The sequence below is a fragment of the Eurytemora carolleeae genome, unplaced genomic scaffold (genome assembly GCF_000591075.1).
Source record: "Eurytemora carolleeae unplaced genomic scaffold, Eaff_2.0 scaffold379, whole genome shotgun sequence".
In the NCBI taxonomy this organism is placed as follows: Eukaryota; Metazoa; Arthropoda; class Copepoda; order Calanoida; family Temoridae; genus Eurytemora; species Eurytemora carolleeae.
This window is the reverse complement of record NW_019396286.1, coordinates 44739-64083: the sequence shown is the minus strand read 5'-3', so window position 1 is coordinate 64083 and position 19345 is coordinate 44739. Positions and strand designations below refer to the sequence as shown.

At 33.3% G+C, this 19345-nt stretch overlaps 1 protein-coding gene across 1 annotated transcript; it reads left to right on the top strand.

The window, feature by feature from the left end:
• Positions 1–3680: 3680 nt before the first annotated feature.
• Positions 3681–13543, top strand: LOC111700179 (MFS-type transporter SLC18B1). Its single transcript, XM_023471016.1, has 12 exons — positions 3681–4074; positions 9277–9322; positions 9404–9453; positions 9921–9994; positions 10058–10167; positions 10219–10259; positions 11529–11710; positions 11860–11992; positions 12048–12210; positions 12275–12432; positions 12879–13013; positions 13212–13543. The coding sequence occupies exons 1-12, from the start codon at positions 3976–3978 to the stop codon at positions 13275–13277; spliced, it is 1257 nt and encodes a 418-aa protein (XP_023326784.1). The 5' UTR covers positions 3681–3975; the 3' UTR covers positions 13278–13543.
• The last annotated feature ends 5802 nt before the right edge of the window (positions 13544–19345 follow it).

Genomic DNA, 19345 nt, shown 5'->3' with positions numbered 1-19345 from the left:
TATTTTCTCTTCTGAGCAAAGTAACTTAATGGAAGTACTCACCAATAAAAATAAAAACACATAAATCACGAAAAAGATATAATTAAATTAACAACATTTTAATTTTAAGACGAGGTAAAGTTGTTTTTTATTTGTGTTCATGTCCGCACTAATTCCCTGCTTCCTGGAGGCTTTCCTCCTTCCCTCCTGCAGGCCCTCCTACTCCCCTCCTGCAGACCCTCCTGTAGACCCTCCTCATCCCCTCCTGCAGGCCCCCCTCATTCCCTCCTGCAGGCCCTCCTCATCCCCTCCTTGCTTAGAAGTAATTATATATTTGTTCTGTTTCCCTATCCCTCCCTCTATCCTTTATGGGTTATTAGATGCCATTATTAATAGTCATAATAATCATACAGCCATTACTCATACATATAGTACAGGGCCTACCGGACCATTAACAACCTAATATTTAAAACACGCAATGGCTGTCTTTATCTTTAATTCTTTACTTTACTTCTATTTGAGGGGCATGAAAGCAACGTATGTGAAAGAGTAATATTCCTATATTATAGATCACTTTTTACACCCCCCCTCCCCAAATTGAACAGGAACACAAAAAAAACATATTCTAATTTAATTAAATCTTGTTTAAAAGGGTTGGTAAAATATATTTACCCTTTTACTGTTTTTTTTTTCTGTATTCCCCTTCATATCCGGCCACCAATGGTCATTATTACGTTCGCAAGAGTAAGACCAGGAATATGAATCAATTGCTTACAAGAATACTTCTCTATGAATAAGGAGAAATAAAAGGTTCCACTTCAAAGTGCCACATCATCTTGGTCTTAGATTCACTAAGTCACAATTTTATACTTTTATAATTAAAAAGCTGTTTTTTCTTGGCAAAACTCTCATCGACTCGACGACTTTTACGTGTTTGGTTTCTTACTTTAATATTCAAGGGGTTTGAGAATTTGAACAGGAACAACCATCGTTTCCTTCATTTTTCAACATTTTTTGTAGATTGAAAATTGTGCCATATTGTAATAAATTATAAAACTTACGGATTATCTGGCGACACCAAAACCATGGAGGTTGCGTGAATATTTTATTAGCCAGCAAGGTTGCGTGACTATAACATAAACCATTGAGGTTTCGTGAGTATATGATATAAAACAAGAAAAAGATACATCCCTATTTGATTTNTAGCATAAATTTTAATTTAAAAAAATTTAAAACGTGTTGGTGTCCTTAAATTTTTCACAAAGGATGCACTTGTTCACTTTTATTTATTGTTTTTGTTTGGTAAAGACAAATTTTTAAATTATTATTTTCTTGTTGCTGAGCCCCGTATTCTAAAAATCCTTATATTTTCAACAAAAAAACGTGTAATATATCAAATCATAGATATAATATTTAACCCTGTATTTCGTATAATAAAGAGGATTTCACTATCAAGAATGGCAGGAGGACATTTTTCTAGGATTCTGCTCATTATATGGAACATTAAGTAGGATTATATAGAACTAGGGAATGGGTTAAGCTGAGGTGCACAGACATACTTTCTATACGAACACAAACACTGAACAATATTCTCTTTCCCATGGTTCCCCATAATCTTCATAATCTCTAATCACGTACATAATTTAAAGTGTAATTAAGTTCTCATTTCTTGTAATTTAATCTTGACAATAATTGTTTATTTTCAAGACATCTCAATTGGACAGGTTAAAACATTTCATTTACATCGAAAAAAAATCTTATAAATGAGAAAAATAAATTCCTAACATATTAGCAATATTCTCAACTTATCATGCATCACATGTTTCCTAAAACAAGAATCCAAGCCACAGTTAGTTTAAAACAAGCCAGTACACATAATTTCAATAAAATATAGATATACAGCGGTTGGGTTAAAGTAGAGAAGTTGTTTTCCTTTGTGACATGTTATATGTACTATCTTTGCTGTTTAAAAGCTTGATATAAATCAAAAATTGAAATCGAAAGCCGTCTTATTTGTATTGATATAAGCAACCATGACAGTACACGATAATATAAGAAGTAAACTTAAAAGAAAAAGCGTTTTTCTGAAGCCACAAATCCTTTATCAATTAAGTACAGATAACAAAATAGTTTAACTGTTCCTGCAGTTGAAGTAACTCATATCAAATTTTAGTGGAAAAGGGGGGAGGGAGAGGAATAAGGTTTCCATTTTTCCGGAAAAAAATTTCCATTTTGGAAATGGAATGATCCGGAAATTGGTTGCGTAAACCGGAATTCCGGGATAATTCCGGTTTACGTTACGTAAACCGGAAATTTTTCCGGTTTACGGAATGTAAACTGTAAAATTTCCAGTTTCCATTTCGTAAACCGGAAATTTTTCCGGTTTACATAACGTAAACCGGAAAATTTCAAGTTTCCATTTCTTAAACCGGAAATTTTTCCAGTTTACGTAACGTAAATCGGAAAATTTCCAGTTTCCATTTCGTAAACCGGAAATTTTTCCGGTTTACGTATCGTAAACCGGAAAATTTAAAGTTTCCATTTCTTAAACCGGAAATTTTTCCAGTTTACGTAACGTAAATCGGAAAATTTCCAGTTTCCATTTCGTAAACCGGAAAATTTTAACACAATATTAGACATAGAAAGCAATGTTAAAACATTAAGAGTTAGAACGTTTTAGTTTACATACATTAAATATGCATTTAGTTCTACAATTATATTCACACATATTTCACTATAGTTCATCATGACTATTTTACAGTTACAGCTTTCACTTTCCCCACAATATTTTTTGACAAATTAGTTTTTATTTTTCAAGAGGATCATCGGATAGGCTTATGCCCCCCCCCCTCAGGATGGGATGAAATGAACCATATAAATAAGAGTTTATAAAAACTAGGTTTTAAACTGGTGAATTAAAAAAATAATAAATTTAGACGTTTTTTCCCGCATAAATTTTTAACTAGTTTTAAACTTTCCCTTGGGCCATGTGAGTTGCCTCACAAATGTTGGGCTCGGTCGGTTCAGCTGTTTGGACGTTTACTGAATACAAAGGGACAAACAAACAGACGAGCAAAGTATATAAATAGAGTGAGAACCAGAAAACTCTGGAATAGGAGGACGACTTTTAGACTTAAATTATGACTCTGAATAATCCAATGAACATGAGACACGGCAATTACATAGTATATACTATACTACTGTATACGAACCAATTTAAAAGTGATTTTATAAGTTACTATTTAACCTATTTGCTTTGAAACAACATCAATTAGACTCAAGGATTGATATACATGTCGTCTTCCTTTCCTCAGTTTTCTGTAGATGAAATTATTTTGAGACATGGCAGTCAGGATTTATATTATTTCATGATAATTCACAGTACTATAACTTTAAATACAGCTACACCAGGCGCACATTCTATTATTCTGTACATAGTATTACTTACTGGTTTTATCTTTTACATAAGTTTAAGATGTCTTCAACGTTTTCCGGAACCTTTTTCCTGAAAATTTTGGAACAATTGTTCCGTAAACCGGAATTTTCCGGAACACTATTCCGTAACGTTCCGTAATTCCAGAACAACGTCCCGGAAATTTCCGGTTTACGGAAAAAAATCGTTCCGGAATTCCGGATTTCCGGAACCTTTTCCATAATGGAAATGGAAAAAAATTCCGAATCATTTCCGTACGTAAACCGTAACCCGGAATTCCGGTGGAAACCCTAGAGAGGAATTTAAAATTGACTGCAGAGTGCAAACTTGTTCTTTAAATCTATAATATTATCATTGAAATGGAAGCAATTTTGACTTCCACCTTTTTGATAAACACAACAAAAATACTTAAGTTTAGAGACATGTTAAAAACAAAGAAGTAATCATTTACCTGTAATAGCGTATATAATCTATCTAATTTATTTGGCTCTGGTTTGAACCCCCTAGACCAATAATCAGAGAAATTAAAAATCCAATTTCGTTTCTTACTTTTCAAGCAAAGGATGATGTGGAAGAAATTATTCAGTTTTCTAGTTGTATGTACTGGAAACTTACTGGCTGCCGCATCATACACAATGGCCAACCCTATATATCCTTCAGAGGTTAGTTCAAACTTCAAACCCATTTTTTTCATTCTTCCCTGTTTTACATTATTGCTGCATGAGCCTTTCTATACTGCCGTCAAAACTTTTAGCAAAAACATTTTTTTCCATATTCAAATGTCATGTCTGTTTGAATCAGCCACGTTAATGTGCGAAAATTATCTTACTCTATATGGTAATTAACACCCAGAATCAGGACACTAATTAGTCCATCAAAGTGATAATAATTAGCACTAAAAACAATACTTATTTTAATGGAGGGATTGTAGATTGTAAATGATTGTAATAAATATCATAACAAAGCCCATATTTATAAACCTGAACACACCTAGATAAATTACCTTGTAAATTGTAACCTAACTACGCTAGTAGATAACTACGTAACACCTGTATTGCGATTAAGCCTGACTACACTTATAAATAACTACGTAAAACTTGTGATTATGTTCATTAATGTAACCTGTACCATAGAACTCAAAATATACTTCAGTTGGAATAATACTCTGCTTTGATTACAGTGTTAGAGTAATTATATGCCTTATGTAGCAAAACGAGAGCGACCTGAACTTTGAGTCTTGAAAGATAGATATTAGATATAGGCTAGAACAGTTGCCTGACTGCCTCCAAGGAGAGCAAACCTATCCTATGTGGTCACAGAATTACAGCTGGAGAAGCAATGAGTTTAGTTACGCATCTTGTATCCTACAGGGGAGGCAAGAATTGTACATAGATTTAAACAAAACTTCAGCTTCTGCGTGGTGCACTGAAAGAAGGACTTTAACCCCTTGTGGGTATATAAGCCATACACAACAATACCGGTTTGTTACTCTACCAGCTAGATGTGAGGAAGATTTCTCTCAAAAGAGCTTTCAGGGCTCACAACTCCCCATTTTACTTAAGGAGTGCAGTTATGGGGTTTCCTTATTCCCCTAACTCAGAAAGAGTATAATAAAGAAGGACAACATGGAAAAATCCCCTATACCCTTCCTACTACAAACCTCCTTATCTCTATCCTACCTGCTTCACAACTCTATGTCTAAAGAACTATTTGGAAAGGCCTAAAAGTGTAAAAACAAAAAACAAGAAGCAGGAAGAAAAAATAAAATTGAAAAGAAAAAAAAGGGGAGGGGAAATCTCTTGACAGTCCCCCCCCCTCCACCGGGGAGGGGGGTGGATAAAGCATGCCCCCCCCCCTTTCCACCCCCAAGAAAATATCATGGAAAGTGTGTAGAAAAGTAGCTGCACAAGCAACATGTATTAACAGGATAGAAAACTGAAACTGAAAACATAGGAAAAACAAGATAAACAAGAAAAAGAAAATTTTGAACAGAAAATTAGAAGGGGATTTGAGCTTTACACTATCTATATATATTTTTTTTCACTGATAGCGAATGAAGACAAATACACAGGATGCCAGATATCCCATCCCCCCCCCTTCTATGTATTCCTATTTGAAATAAAGCATGCTGGAAAATGTCTGGAACAGCTGACTTGAGCAAAATATGAAAGGGTAGTGACCTTGCTCCTCTCACCCGAGAATTTAGAATATTTCCAAAATACAGGGTTCAGAAAAATAGTTCTTTTCTTGCAATTTGGCTAGCGTGCAGGGACATCCACAAAATGTATTTCTTTTTATTTTCAAAATTAGTCAAAGTATGATTGAAGAATGGACGAGAGAAGTATGATCAAGAAGAAAGAATGAAAAAAAAATATAGAAGTCTCAAATGTTTCCATCTGATATCATATAGAAATTAAAAAATATTGTAAAATTCAATTAAAATAAGTTATTAAAGTTAAAAATAGACATAGTCATATCCTGTTTAATATTGACTAAAGTATTATTGAGCAACCTGTAGTTTGTGATTGAGTTGTATCTTAATATACACTGATTAATTAGGACACTAATTGCTCTATCGGAGGATTGGTGATTAATAATCAGGAAACTAATTAATCTATCAGAGCGATGTTAATTTACACTTACAACTTTATCGGAAGAATGGACTCAGGACACCAATTGCTTTACAATTATTCGAAAAAGAGATTACAAATCAGAACGGACAACAATGCCTCCTCAGGAGTGGTACTGTAAACCACAGGGGGCACAAATTATTCCACCGAAAGGATACTAATTAGTTAATCTACTCGATTGATCTCCCAATTAAAATTATCCCTCCAGAATATGATGCCCACAGGATTTCGTAGAGGAATTACACCGATATGAAGGTCTGCACAGGATGGCGATCAATGCTTGTTCATGGGGATTCACAACACAAAAGTTCTTGACTCCAGCTGTAAGTTGCAATGCGGCTGCTATGAAATGCTTTATCTTGAATGTGTGATTTAAATTACACTGTCTTTAAACAGGCTTAAAGACAGCAATTTGGTTCTTTTCTTTCAGAAAACAGTGCTTAAAAAGGACGGGCAAAAACATACCATTTCATTTATAAAAAACCATAAGAATTAATTTCTAAAAAAATATCGAGCTATATTTTTTGTGTTGCTAATATTATGACCAACAAAATTATTGCAAAGAACTTGTGTCTTTGCTAAAAACTCAAATTTTCTCTTACCTATATCTTTGCAACATGAGCTGAAAACTTTAGAATGGTGGATATTGAGATTAATGCTTCATCATCTCTTTTTCTTAATATCGAGACTAACCTAATCTTGCACTTGTATCCTGAAAAGTGTATACAATTCAACCAATCAGGGTCGCATATATGAAGCTGATAGTTTGAAATATAAGATTTAAGATTAATATACAGAAACAGGAGGGACTATCTAATTTTAAAAAACTGGTTTTTGATTTTTCTCTACTATATCCAGGAAAGAACGGTTTAAGAAGAAAAGTGTGTCCATTGGATACTCTGATTAAGGATATCAATTCTAAAGTTTTCAGCTCTGATAATGTAAACCTGAGATATTTCATCTAGCAGAATTCATATTGTGAAATATCTAAGGGTTTGCAAAGATATATAGATTAAAAATCAGAGTTTGTGGCTAAGATACAATTTCCTTGTACTAACAATGTTTTTATGATTTATTTTTTCTATAATATTTATAAAATAAAATGATAAAAGGCATAGTTAATAATTTTAAATGTTCATCTGTTTTCTCCTTTCTCTATCTGCTCGTCCGCAGGTTCTCTTTTTCTTGCTTGCTCATGTATGGCACAGCTTTTGAAAGAATGTTTTTGCGGCATTATAAAATCACCTATTCATTTCATAGATTTTCCCCTCTTTGTTTTTTGTTTTTGTTTTGATTAATTGTAATTGCAGCCTAAGGTCTGCACATTCTGTCTACTTGCATGAGCTAGGTCACCACTCAAAGTACTTCAAGTTAGTCTCTATTTGCAGCAAGGGAGCAATAACTTCCCTGCCTTAAACTTCATTTTTACTCTTCAATACAAATGAGGATTGTTATTCCAATGAAAAAAATCAAGTGACGTACTTAGGATCCAACAGAGAAATGTCCTTAAGTCTCATTTTGCTGCTCCACAACTTGATGTCACAAGAACTATTTGGAGAGGCATTATAAGGTTGAAACAAGAAACAAGAAGAAAAAAGAAAATTGAACAGGAAAAATTAGAAGGGAGATCTCTGATTATAAGCTTCACACTATCAATTTATTCCATTAGGATAGAGACAGCATTAGAGATTGGGCTGTGAGACGTCCCCCCCCCCTCTCCATTTTTTTCACCCTAAGTAGAAGATAGAGAATATGAAGAATATTTGTTGCTGAGTAAACAATACAGAGCTCAGAAAATAAGGAACGCAAGATCCTCTCATCATAGTTCTACAGCTTGCAGCTTGGCAAAACTTCAAGGATGTCCCTAAATTTCTTTTTTTTCAAAATCATCCAAAATATATGATGAAAAATGTATGAACAAGAAGAAAAGGAAGAACAAGAGAATAAGAAATATCAAAATATTTGCATGATTAAAATGATATTGTTGAAAATTAAAAAAATATGAAAAAAAAGAGTGGAAATGAGGATAAGGGTTTGCAGGAGTGGCATATCATAAATGTTTTTAAAAAAAAACCAATCTATTTGTCCACATTTTATACTGTTTCCCAGCCCAGTGGAATTCCTTTGGTATTATTGCATTTTGTGTGCACTGCTACATGCAGAATGCAGAGTTGTACCTTTTTATCAGCTGTTGAGCAGGGCCTTTCCAGAAAGAGCTCCACACGCTAAGTGGAGTGGGCATAAAACCGGATTAGTATTATACATATTAGCTCTTTGTTATCCTATTTATTTGAATTAGTATTGTGACCCTAGTCAGAAGGATGGTTTTTTGATAAATTGTATATATGACAATGAGGGGAGAATAAACACCCCCATTGGCTCGTGTTTTCTCTATCACCAGTAAATATGCTATTTGTGGAACCAAGCCAAGCCAACTTGCTGATAGCGTCCCCATGTTAGGGATGGTGTGGGTTCATCGATCTGAACTCAGAAAATAGGGGCTGAGCCCGAAAGTTAAAAGAGTATCGTTAAACGAAACTCCTGAGTTTCCTTTTTGGGTCTTATAACATTTGTGTAGATTTTGATTAAGAGATTCGAAAAAAATGGAGAATATGAATAAACTAAATGAAATAATATTTCAAAACAATAATATTGATATTCACAAAACTGCCTAACCCCATGCATGAAACCCGAGTTCTAAAACTGGTTTTCACAATGATACCTTGTCTTAAGTTTTGGGCTCAGGAGGCTAGGCTTGAGGGGCAGCCGAGTACGATTTCTGACAGAGCACAGTGCAGCAGAGTTGTTTGTGATCATGCTGTTTCCTTCAATCGCTGTGTTGCTATAAACTATTTTATTTTATTTTCATTAATATGAATAAAGTAATTGTTTTGTGTTAATTGCGTTATATTTTGTAATCGTGAATCAAATTATTAGAAATAAGTATTTATTAAAATTGGATTTTATTCAAAGTTTTTAAGTACCCCAGCCATGAGTACTGTAGTTAAAAAAGTAGGTTAGCTAAGCATGAGCATTGAGCACTGAGCATGGGGTACAGGCCCCCACATGGTCTTTCCTCCCTATTATGTGTAGACACCTGTCTCAGTGCCCACTGCAAATAGTGCAAAGAGCTTGGTGAGCATAGCTCTGCTCTCCTTGGCTGTAGGAATGCAACTGCAATTTCCTTGTATTAAAGTAAGAGTTTTAACCATGGTTTAATTATTAATTATTAAGGGGCTTTCAAGAGGAGTCAGTGTGTCTAAAACCGGTGTTGTATTAGGTAATTTTTTGCATTATGTTGTAAAAGCTTTTAAGATGTTTGTTTAAAAAAATAATGTAACCTCTTCTTTCACTGTTACAGGTTCAGCATATGTCACAGGCTTAGTTATAACACCATTTTGTAGCAAATTAGTAAGCAATCAATATAAACATAAATTATCTTTTGAATAAACATATATCAGTTAACATTTCTAAAAGTTTCCTTTCAGTTAGACTAATATTTCAATGACTATTTCGTTCATTCTAGAAATTAGAAGGTTTTTTTCATCTTCTACATTGTCATTGATGTAAAGTACAATAACTAAATCAAAGCTTTATTGACTGTAAACTATAGAAGGAGAAGGATAAATTAATGCAACATTACTAGAATGACTTTGTAATTATATGTACAAGTATGATAAAAGAAAATTTATTCCATTACATATAATAAATTTTTAAAAATTGTCATTTTAAAAGCTCTTCAATAAGCAGAGTTATGATTGTAAACATAAAAGTTTTCATTCTTACCTGTAATTTGCTTTAATTTGACATGAATTGTTTAGAAAATATTATTTCATTTCATTAGACACAATAAAAAAGTAATCCATATTTAAATTAAGATATCCAACTTGGGTGCCAGGAAGGTTTACGCATTTGGATCTTTTATTGGAGGAATAGGAAATGTTCTGTTCGGGTAATTTAAAAATTATTAAAATTTTAACCTAATTTTTTCCAAAATCTTTCTCTGTTTTTTTAGCTTTTTAGATTATATATCAGGCTCGGCCGAATTCTTCTGGTTTTCCTTGATATTCAGATCTATAGGTTCCTTAGGGGAGACAGTTGTGGCAAATGCATCATATCCTTTAGGTGAGTTGGTATCTTTCTAATAAAACAGAAATTAAAAAAATACTTTTTCAGGGACAAAGTTATTTTCTGACAATGAAAGAGGCAAAGTTATTGTAAGTTATTCATTTACAAAAAAAAACATTCAAGAAATGTATTTTAAAGGGAGTGTTCGTGAAAAATGAAAGGGTTTATAGGCTTATGGTGAATAATTATCGATTGTGATCACTACTAATCTTACTTCTATTGGTTACGTCAATAAGGAGAAAATTGTTAAAAACGACTCTTACCGAAGAACATAGCGTTCATACAAATTCAGAAAGTTGCAATATACGACACAAAAAAATTAATTTAATTCCAAACAAATCATACTGATATATATATATAAAATCATCGATAATTTTTTAACACATTTGTATAAAGTTGTTTTTTGATTCACCGACAAAAGGTCAAATAACACAGGATCAAACGACAAAGGGTCAAACGACAAAGGGTCAAAAGTGCCACAAAGGGTCAAAGGACAAAAGGTCAAAATGATAAAAATATTTTTTGATTTGAATCATAGGAAACTCGCAACCCTCCTATCAATTTTGAACATGGATCTTATATGTCAGACATGGATATAATTGACCATGTGGCCGCAGCACTGGGCCCCCTAGCCTGTCCTAGCCACAGCACTCAGCCCAGAAAGTGTCTTACTAACCTAACCCGTGGTCGCAGTTCTCGGCCCCATAGCCTGACCTAGCCACAGAGCTCAACCCAGAAAGTGTCTTAACCTAACCTAACCCTAAATAATAATAAATAAATACTAACTGTAACAGATGTCAAAATTTAAACAAAATTTGCCCCTTTGTTGCAATTTTTGACCCTTTGTCATTTGACCCAGTGTCGTTTGACCCTTTGTCATTTGACCCTGTGTCATTTGACCCTTTGTTGGTGAACCCTGCTCTTGATGCTCTGAATGATTCCATGTGACAGAGACACCTAGCGGGCGGGGATAAATCGTCGTTTTAAGTGCATTGTATATAAAACAAATAAAAATTATTATGAAATATCACTTTATACGAATTCGTCAAAAAATTATTGAGAATTATAGGTTGTAATATCTGAGTGATTTGTTTGGAATTAATTTGACTTTTTTACGATCCAACTTTCTGAATTTATGCGTTTTTTTTTATCAATTTTCTCCATAAAAACGCGACGGTAGAATTAATATTAGTAGAAATCACCATCGATAGTTTTTTGCTGAAAGCCTATATTCCCTTTAATTTTTCGTGAATACTCCCTTTAATAAAGAAATTTGTGCACTCTTTACTTTGTTTAAATTGTTTCAAATTCTGCACCATATAATATAATATACTTTTTCATTGTGCATGCTTGGATAGGCTACTATGGACTGCTTCTATGGATTTGGAACAGCCATAGGACCGTCATTGGGAAGTTTTTTATTCAACATTGCTGGTGGGTTTACTTTACCTTTTTGGACTGTTGGAATAATCATGATCATGCTTGGCGGACTCCTTCTGCTCCAAGACTTTAATAATGAAATTGAAGGTGTTGGCTTAGTGTAAGTATATGTTCATATTAAGCAATCAAGACTTTAAAAGATATTAATTCACAGGGAGGTAGAAAAAACGCCTTTTTGAATTTTTTAATGTTTGTTTTATGGAAAAGTGGTGACAATTTACCTGTAAAAACTAACTATGCTATATGCAGTGGCAGTGGAACCTGTAAGTGGAAGGATTTAATCACATGTCCAGGAATGTTTGAATCTGTATTGGTACTAGTAGTATCAGCTCCGGCACAAAAATGGATTTCTTCCTCTCTTGAACCACATCTCAAAGATCTGGTTAGTTAAAGCGATGGTTTTTTACCTAATTTTGGAATAATATATCTATTGTTAGTATGGCATATCCACGGTAGATGTGGGACTGATAAATACGGCCCTTGCTATATCAGCAGCATTAGCAAATCCAATAGTAGGGATAATTCTTGACTTTGGGTTCTCATCATTAAATATGATCTTGGTTGGAAATTGTCTGACTATTATTGGTCTTATTGGAATAGGTAAGTTCACAAAATAAACAAATTGTATTTGGCACAATGAAATCTGCACTTTACTCGTTATCAGGACCAGTTCCAGGACTTGCTTTTCTTCAAACCATTCCTGTTGTATTGATCTCTTTGGCACTCATTGGGATTGGATTGTCCTGCATTTTCCTTGCTACTATTCTTAATATGATGGACTGTGCAGCAAAGACCGGGATTCAAAATTCAGAGAAAACTACAGTAATTTGAATAGATAGCATAATCAACAAATTATTTTGTTAAGTTTGCATGAAGTCTTTGCCAAAAAATTAAATTTTCTAATTTCTTTTTTTTTAAAAACCTTATGACGTAAACCTTTGATATCTTAAACATAGATCAATTGATTAGAACAAAGTTATTGTTTGAAATATCAATAAGGTCTACGAAATCATGGGATTCAAAAATTAAAGTTTATTGAAGCCAAGGCTGATTTTTAGGTTTGGGGTTACATCAGCAATCAATTAAAGAAAATTTAAAAAGAAAGAAAAAGATTGCCAACGTTTACAAAAATAATCGAATAAATCATTTGACAATTGATCCTTGGATCCAAACTAGATTCGAGTTTTTTAAATTTATAATTCTCTTCCATTGGCATTTTATTGTTAATGCCATTAGATCTATTATTAAAAGATATTTAAATGTTTCAGAGTATGATTACGAGCTTATGGCTTCAAAGTAACTATATTGGGGCTTTTCTATCTTCTCTTACTGGTGGAGTTACTTATGATCTAATTGGATTCTCATGGAGTTGTACTGTACTAGCAACCATTATTACATTCGTTGTAAGTATATACCATTGTAGCTACTTAAACTGTGCATTATTGAATTGAATGAGTATAAGCATTTTTAAACATATTTAAGTTTTCTGTGACTGTAAATTAAATTGGATTCTACCAGGGGTTTTTCATAACAAAGGGTCTCTATAAATAAGCAAGACAATAAGTTTTACTCCCTATTCATACTAAAAGTCAACTTTTTAGGCCTTTGGAACATTCATTAGTTCAATGTTTACCAGCAGAAGATTCAGTTCCTATGAACAAATTTGATCGTGAGCAATAGCACTACTGTATTCTCAGTTTTGAAACCTGTAAAATCTTGGCTTCGCAAGGATGTCAAAACAAAAAAGTTTTTCTTTCTTTTTCAAAATCAGCCAACATATGGTCAATAATGCAAAACATGAACAATAAAAATGGAGATTTAAAGAACAAAAGAGACATAAAAACCAGCAGCTGCCATCATATGATTATTTTAACAATTTTGTAATAAAATTTGTTAAAACCAATATTCAAAAAATAAATGTAGAAAAAGCTTAGTCCATTTTTTCAAATATTCTATTATGTGATTACTTTCAGTATCTTTAGCACTATGTACCTATTTTAAACAATTTACTTAAACAACCCCTCACAATAAGCTTGTTAAAAAATATTCTTTAGATTTTCATCACAGCGTTAGATAATGAGACATGATTTAGTATTTAGGCGGTTTTAAATTCTGCTAGTGTAATCAAGTTAAAACTTGCCTGAGCCGATAATTAACAGAAATAATTTAGGCCTTATTTCAATTTAGATCTTAAAGTAAGATGTTGTCAGAGATCACAAAAAATTGAGTGTTTTATTTTAGAGCTAAGGTTTGATCTTTAGAGCCTTCATGATTTTCTTACTAGATCTAATTTTACAAGTATTTTTGTAATGTAACAACGTGTGATTTTGTTGATCTTTTACGATCAGCGATTCAAGGATTTTTTAGATCGCTGAGATCATAGCTACCTAGGGGTATCATGCCCCCCCCCCTTTTACCATTCGGTTGGACTTTTGAATCCTATTTTGAATCTTAACGGATTTAGTTGAGTTTGCATGTGGATTCTATAAATAACCCAAGCCAAGCTGAAAGTTCCGTCATTCCAGAGGCCCGGGTGCCGGGGGGGACAGTAGGCCAGCTCCCAGGGAACTAGGGTTAAACCCTAGCCGAGGGTGGAGCAAAATCAAGGGAAAAGAATCAGTTGAAGACCAGCTCCCTTTAATAGAGGTTCCCTTGAAGATTCCCCATCACTCTGAAACAACTTCAATTCATAATATTTGATTCGTATAGTATCATCCTTTTAGTTTTTGTATCTTTGTAAATAATAAACTGTAAGAAAAACCGACTCGTTGAATATTAATAATACGAGTGATTGCCTTGATTCATTTTTCTTTCATATGTAATAGTAATCTGAGGTGGAGTGCTAGATGGAACAGAAATAATTTTTTTTTTGAATAAAACAAGTAATTTTAGCTTATATTTATTTGATTTTTAAATTGTGCAATTCAAATTTTGATAATTGTATAGTAACATTCTAAAAGTAACATATTCTGTTCCCTCACGACTATGATAAAAAAGAATTTTTTATAAAATAGAAGAAAAAAATGGACAAAATTCAAAATTTATTTACAAAGGTAAAATTCTACATTGTGTTATTGTATGACTTCTCCTGTCTCATCAGCTCAATTACAAGTTATATATAAACTAGCTTGTTTATACTAATATAAATACAAATCAAATAAATTAACAGTATTAAGAAATTTTTGGGAATATTTAACATTTTTTTAAAATATCCCCAAAGATCTGAACTAAAATTATTAAAACATACTCTGGTTTTATGTTCCTGTTTTAATTCCATACTAGCCTTAACGATGATACAGATCAATTTTTTATTATAGTTTTTGTCTTAATTTAACAAATTATTGAGGATTATAGGTTGCTCATGTGTTTAAATTACATTTCTGAAAAAAAATTTTTTTAAATATTTCAAAATTTGCGAAAAAATTTGATTTTAAAACCAGTTCAAATTTACGTCCAAAAAAGAAAGTTCCTTATTATATTTTTAAGTACTATTTTTAGATTAGACGTAGTAAGACCTTTTTGATCAGCTAACTAAAGATGAGCACCGGTCCCTACCCTGAATCAACTCCACGAGTCATTAACAGTGTACTGTAGAATGAGCTCCAAGTGTAGAATGTCTGCGTTAAATAACTCGAGGACCTACCTCTCGACCCACTCAAACTCTGGTGTATGCTGGGTAACATATAGGGTTGTTAATCGTTTTTGTAAACGATCGTTGAACGATCGTTAAACGATCGTTTTTTGTTTCGTTTTCAAAAACGATCGTTTCGTTTTCAGAAAAAAACGATCGTTTTTAAAAACGACCCACTCGTTTTGAACTTTTAGAAAACGAATAGCGATTGTTTTTGAAAACGATCGTTTTTTTAAAACAATTTGCGATCGTTTTTTATACGATTGTATTTAAAAAAACAATCGTTTTTGAATTTTTTTATTAACAATTATGTTAAGGATCGTTAACGAAGGGTCGTCGTTAACGATTGTTAACGAAGGGTCGTCGTTAACGATCGTTAACGAAAGGTCGTCGTTAACGATCGTTAACGAAGGGTTGTCGTTAACGATCGTTAATGAAACGACGAACTTTATCAAAACGGTTAATTTTGGAAAAAAAATTACATGCAACTTTATTGAATGTTGTCTTACATGAAGTTTAACAGTTGTGGGGGAGTTAAAACTCCTTGATATTTTCTTAAAAACTGCTCAATGATAAGTACAGATGCCCTTCAGGTAGGTTTCCTCTCTTTGTCAACGATCGTTAACGAAGGGGTCGTCGTTATCGATCGTTAACGAAGGGTCGTCGTTAACGATCGTTAACAAAAGGTCGTCGTTAACGATCGTTAACGAAGGGTTGTCGTTAACGATCGTTAACGAAACGACGAACTTTATCAAAACGGTTGTTTTTGGAAAAAAATTACATGCAACTTTATTGAATGTCGTCTTACATGAAGTTTAACAGTTGTGGGGGAGTTAAAACTCCTTGATATTTTCTTAAAAACTACTCAATGATAAGTACAGATTAACGATCGTTAACGATCGTTAACGAAGGGTCGTCGTTAACGATCGTTAACGAAGGGTCGTCGTTAACAATCGTTAACGAAGGTCTGTCGTTAATGATCGTTAACAAAACGACAAATTTTATAAAAACGATTGTTTTGAAAAACGATCGTTTTTAAAAACGAGCGTTTTGAAAAACGATCGTTTCAAAAACGACCATTTTTAAAAAACGAACTTTTTAAAAAACGATCGTTTTTAAAAACGATAGTTTCGTTTTCGATTTTTCGTCGTCGTTATCATAACGAAACGATCGTTTTTTCTGAAAAATGAAAACGTTAACATCCCTAGTAACATATACGCTACGCTACAGGACCAACAACTTCTTGAAACTCCATCGACCTCTTTCAGACCTCAAATCGGTCAAACGAGCCAATGTGCGCGGTTAATTTTAAATGTTAATCTCATATATATATCAGTGCATTTTGATTACCTTTTTAACCCGGGATTACTCAACCTGATCGTTCCATCGAGAATTTTACAAACTTCCAACCTCGTTAATACAATCCTGACTAGCGTTCATATTAACTGAGATGGAATTTAAAGAATTTGAGCTGTGGTTTAAATCTGCCAAAACCTGATTTCAATTAAGCGCCAGCTTAAATCTACAATTACCTAAAAGTTGTATAATTCATAGGTTAAACTATGTAAAACTATGCAAAACGTCTCTGTTCATTGGATTAGCAAACACAATGCAAAATAAAATTATATCAATATTTTAATTTTTATCGAATGTTTAAAAAATGAATATAGCTTTCATTCCAAGTGCAACTGTTGTCAAACTAAAGTGTATCCCTTGATCCTTATTAACTATACAAAATGCTATAATATTATAGCATATCATTACATATCTCAAACATAATTAACTGTAATACTAGCTATGAAAGTATAGCCAATTTATATTGTAAAATATTGTTAACTCTTGAAACATCACAAGTAAAAGTTTGTGTAACTAACTATGTTTACGAAAATAAAAATATTTTGTTTTAAAAAAGAACTTTTCCTTCATCTTCACTGACTTATTCCAATTTGAATTTCCTAAACCCAGTTCCCAGACTGCTTGAAAAGTGTTTGTGTTTCCTGAATATTTTATTAAGAATTCTAATCATTGCTTCACAAGACAAAACATAAAATACAACATCTGCTTATTGTGAAAGGATGGCCTGGATAACACTTGTCATTACAACATTAGAATTATTGTGGCAATCCTCGTCAAAAGTTGAGTATTCAATATTCATTCTGACTTCAGATTTTTGAGTTTACCTCAGTTCTTGGTGAACTCGATTTGATTGGATTTTGTGTTTCACCCTCAAGAGTCAGACGTCTACAACAGTCTACAGTTGTAGGTTATGAAAGAAGAATAAACATGTCTTCATAGTTAATGATGCTGCTCAAACTTCACGTATATTTTTAGTAAAGTTTGTATTTTATTTAGCCTTTTTGAATTTTTTTATTGGCTGCATCCTTTTCTGTAAAGAACCAATATTTAGGAAGATACGAAACCAGGACACACAATTTGTTCTGGTAAATTAGATTCCCTCAAAACTCCGGATCTTTATTATAAAACTTGACTTAGCTAGGGTTTCTTAAATTCTTTTAACTTCGGGATGCTCAGGTTTTAGAGTCAGCTTATTAATGGGTTTTAGAGTCAGCTTATTAATGGGGATTGGAGTCAGTTTATTAATGGGTTTTGGGAGTCAGTTTATTAATGGGTTTTGGAGTCAGTTTATTAATGGGTGTTGGAGTCAGTTTATTAATGGGTNGAACCCGTGTCAAGTAAGACATTTTGTAATATCTCTTTCAATATTAATAGCAGCCGGTTCTATTTTTGAACGTAGACTCATATAATTTGTTAGGAGCAGGATATGAAGTCAGATTGTCGATATCTCTTTCCGGAGTCTTGGAACCTCTGAAAAGTGACCTCCGTCGGCTCCGATTTTTTATCTCCGGCCTCGTTGGACATAAATAGCCAATTGGGTATTGGAGTCAGTTTATTAATGGTGTTGGAGTCAGTTTATTAATGGGTGGTGGAGTCAGTTTATTTATGGGTGTTGGAGTCAGGTTATTAATGGTTTTCGGAGTCAGTTTATTAATGGGTTTTGGAGTCAGTTTATTAATGGGTGGTGGATTCAGGTTATTAATGGGTTTAGGAGTCAGTTTATTAATGAGTGTTGAATTTTGTTGAGTCAGTTGCTAGGCATGAGCTGGGAGCTGGGAGCTGCCGACAATAGCATTGTTGATCAGGATGTTTTTTCGAGCAAACTCTGTCCTCTTAACAGAATTGCATCCTGGGTTCTATTTACTCTTGTAGTAAAAACACCCCATACCCAGTAGGGCTGGGCTTTTTCCTGGTGGAACAATCGTTCTTTCCCAAGAACGAATGGAACAATCAAGAATGATCCCATCGTTCCGAAATTAAACGAACGCTTAGAATGAGTTCTTAAAAATATTGGAACGATTTGTAAAAGAACGGAATGTAACGGAATGGGAATTGCTTGAAAAGAACGGTTAAAATCATTGATGTGTTCTTATTATCAAGAACGCAATCTAAGTTGGGAACGCATTTTAAATCATGAATGTGTTTCCCCTCGCCCCCGCTCTCACAAAATTTTAAATTATCTAATCTTATTCTTTTAACCCTAAATTTAAAATATATAATTTAAAGTATTATTTACGGCCGTGAGAAACTTTTTATTTTAAAATCGTATTTATTTTTACTTTTTAACCAACTCTTTTCTATTAAACTTTTGTCGTGGGAACAGAATGAGGGATGGAAACGTTCTTTGACTAAGAATGAAATGGGTGGTATGGAACCGTTCTTTAAATAAGAACGCCAATAACGAAACGGAATGGAAAGACCGTTCTTATACTCAGAACAGAACGGAACGAGAACAGAACTATTAAAAAAGGAACGAGAACAGAACGATTTAGCTGAAGGCCCTCGTTCTAGAACGGAACGATTTCAAAAAAGTCGGAACGTGCCCAGCCCTAATACCCAGAGCATTTAACTTAGTTGCACAAACTCTCCACTAAAACACACTATATCTGCAGTACGCAACGTAAGCTTAGATTAAGTGTACCACTCAACCTTAGAATCATTCAGCTACAACTCAAACATCCTTAAAATTGAACTATCTGGTACATTGGCACGACCAATTTGAACATTACTTAATGTTAGTTCCAGGTT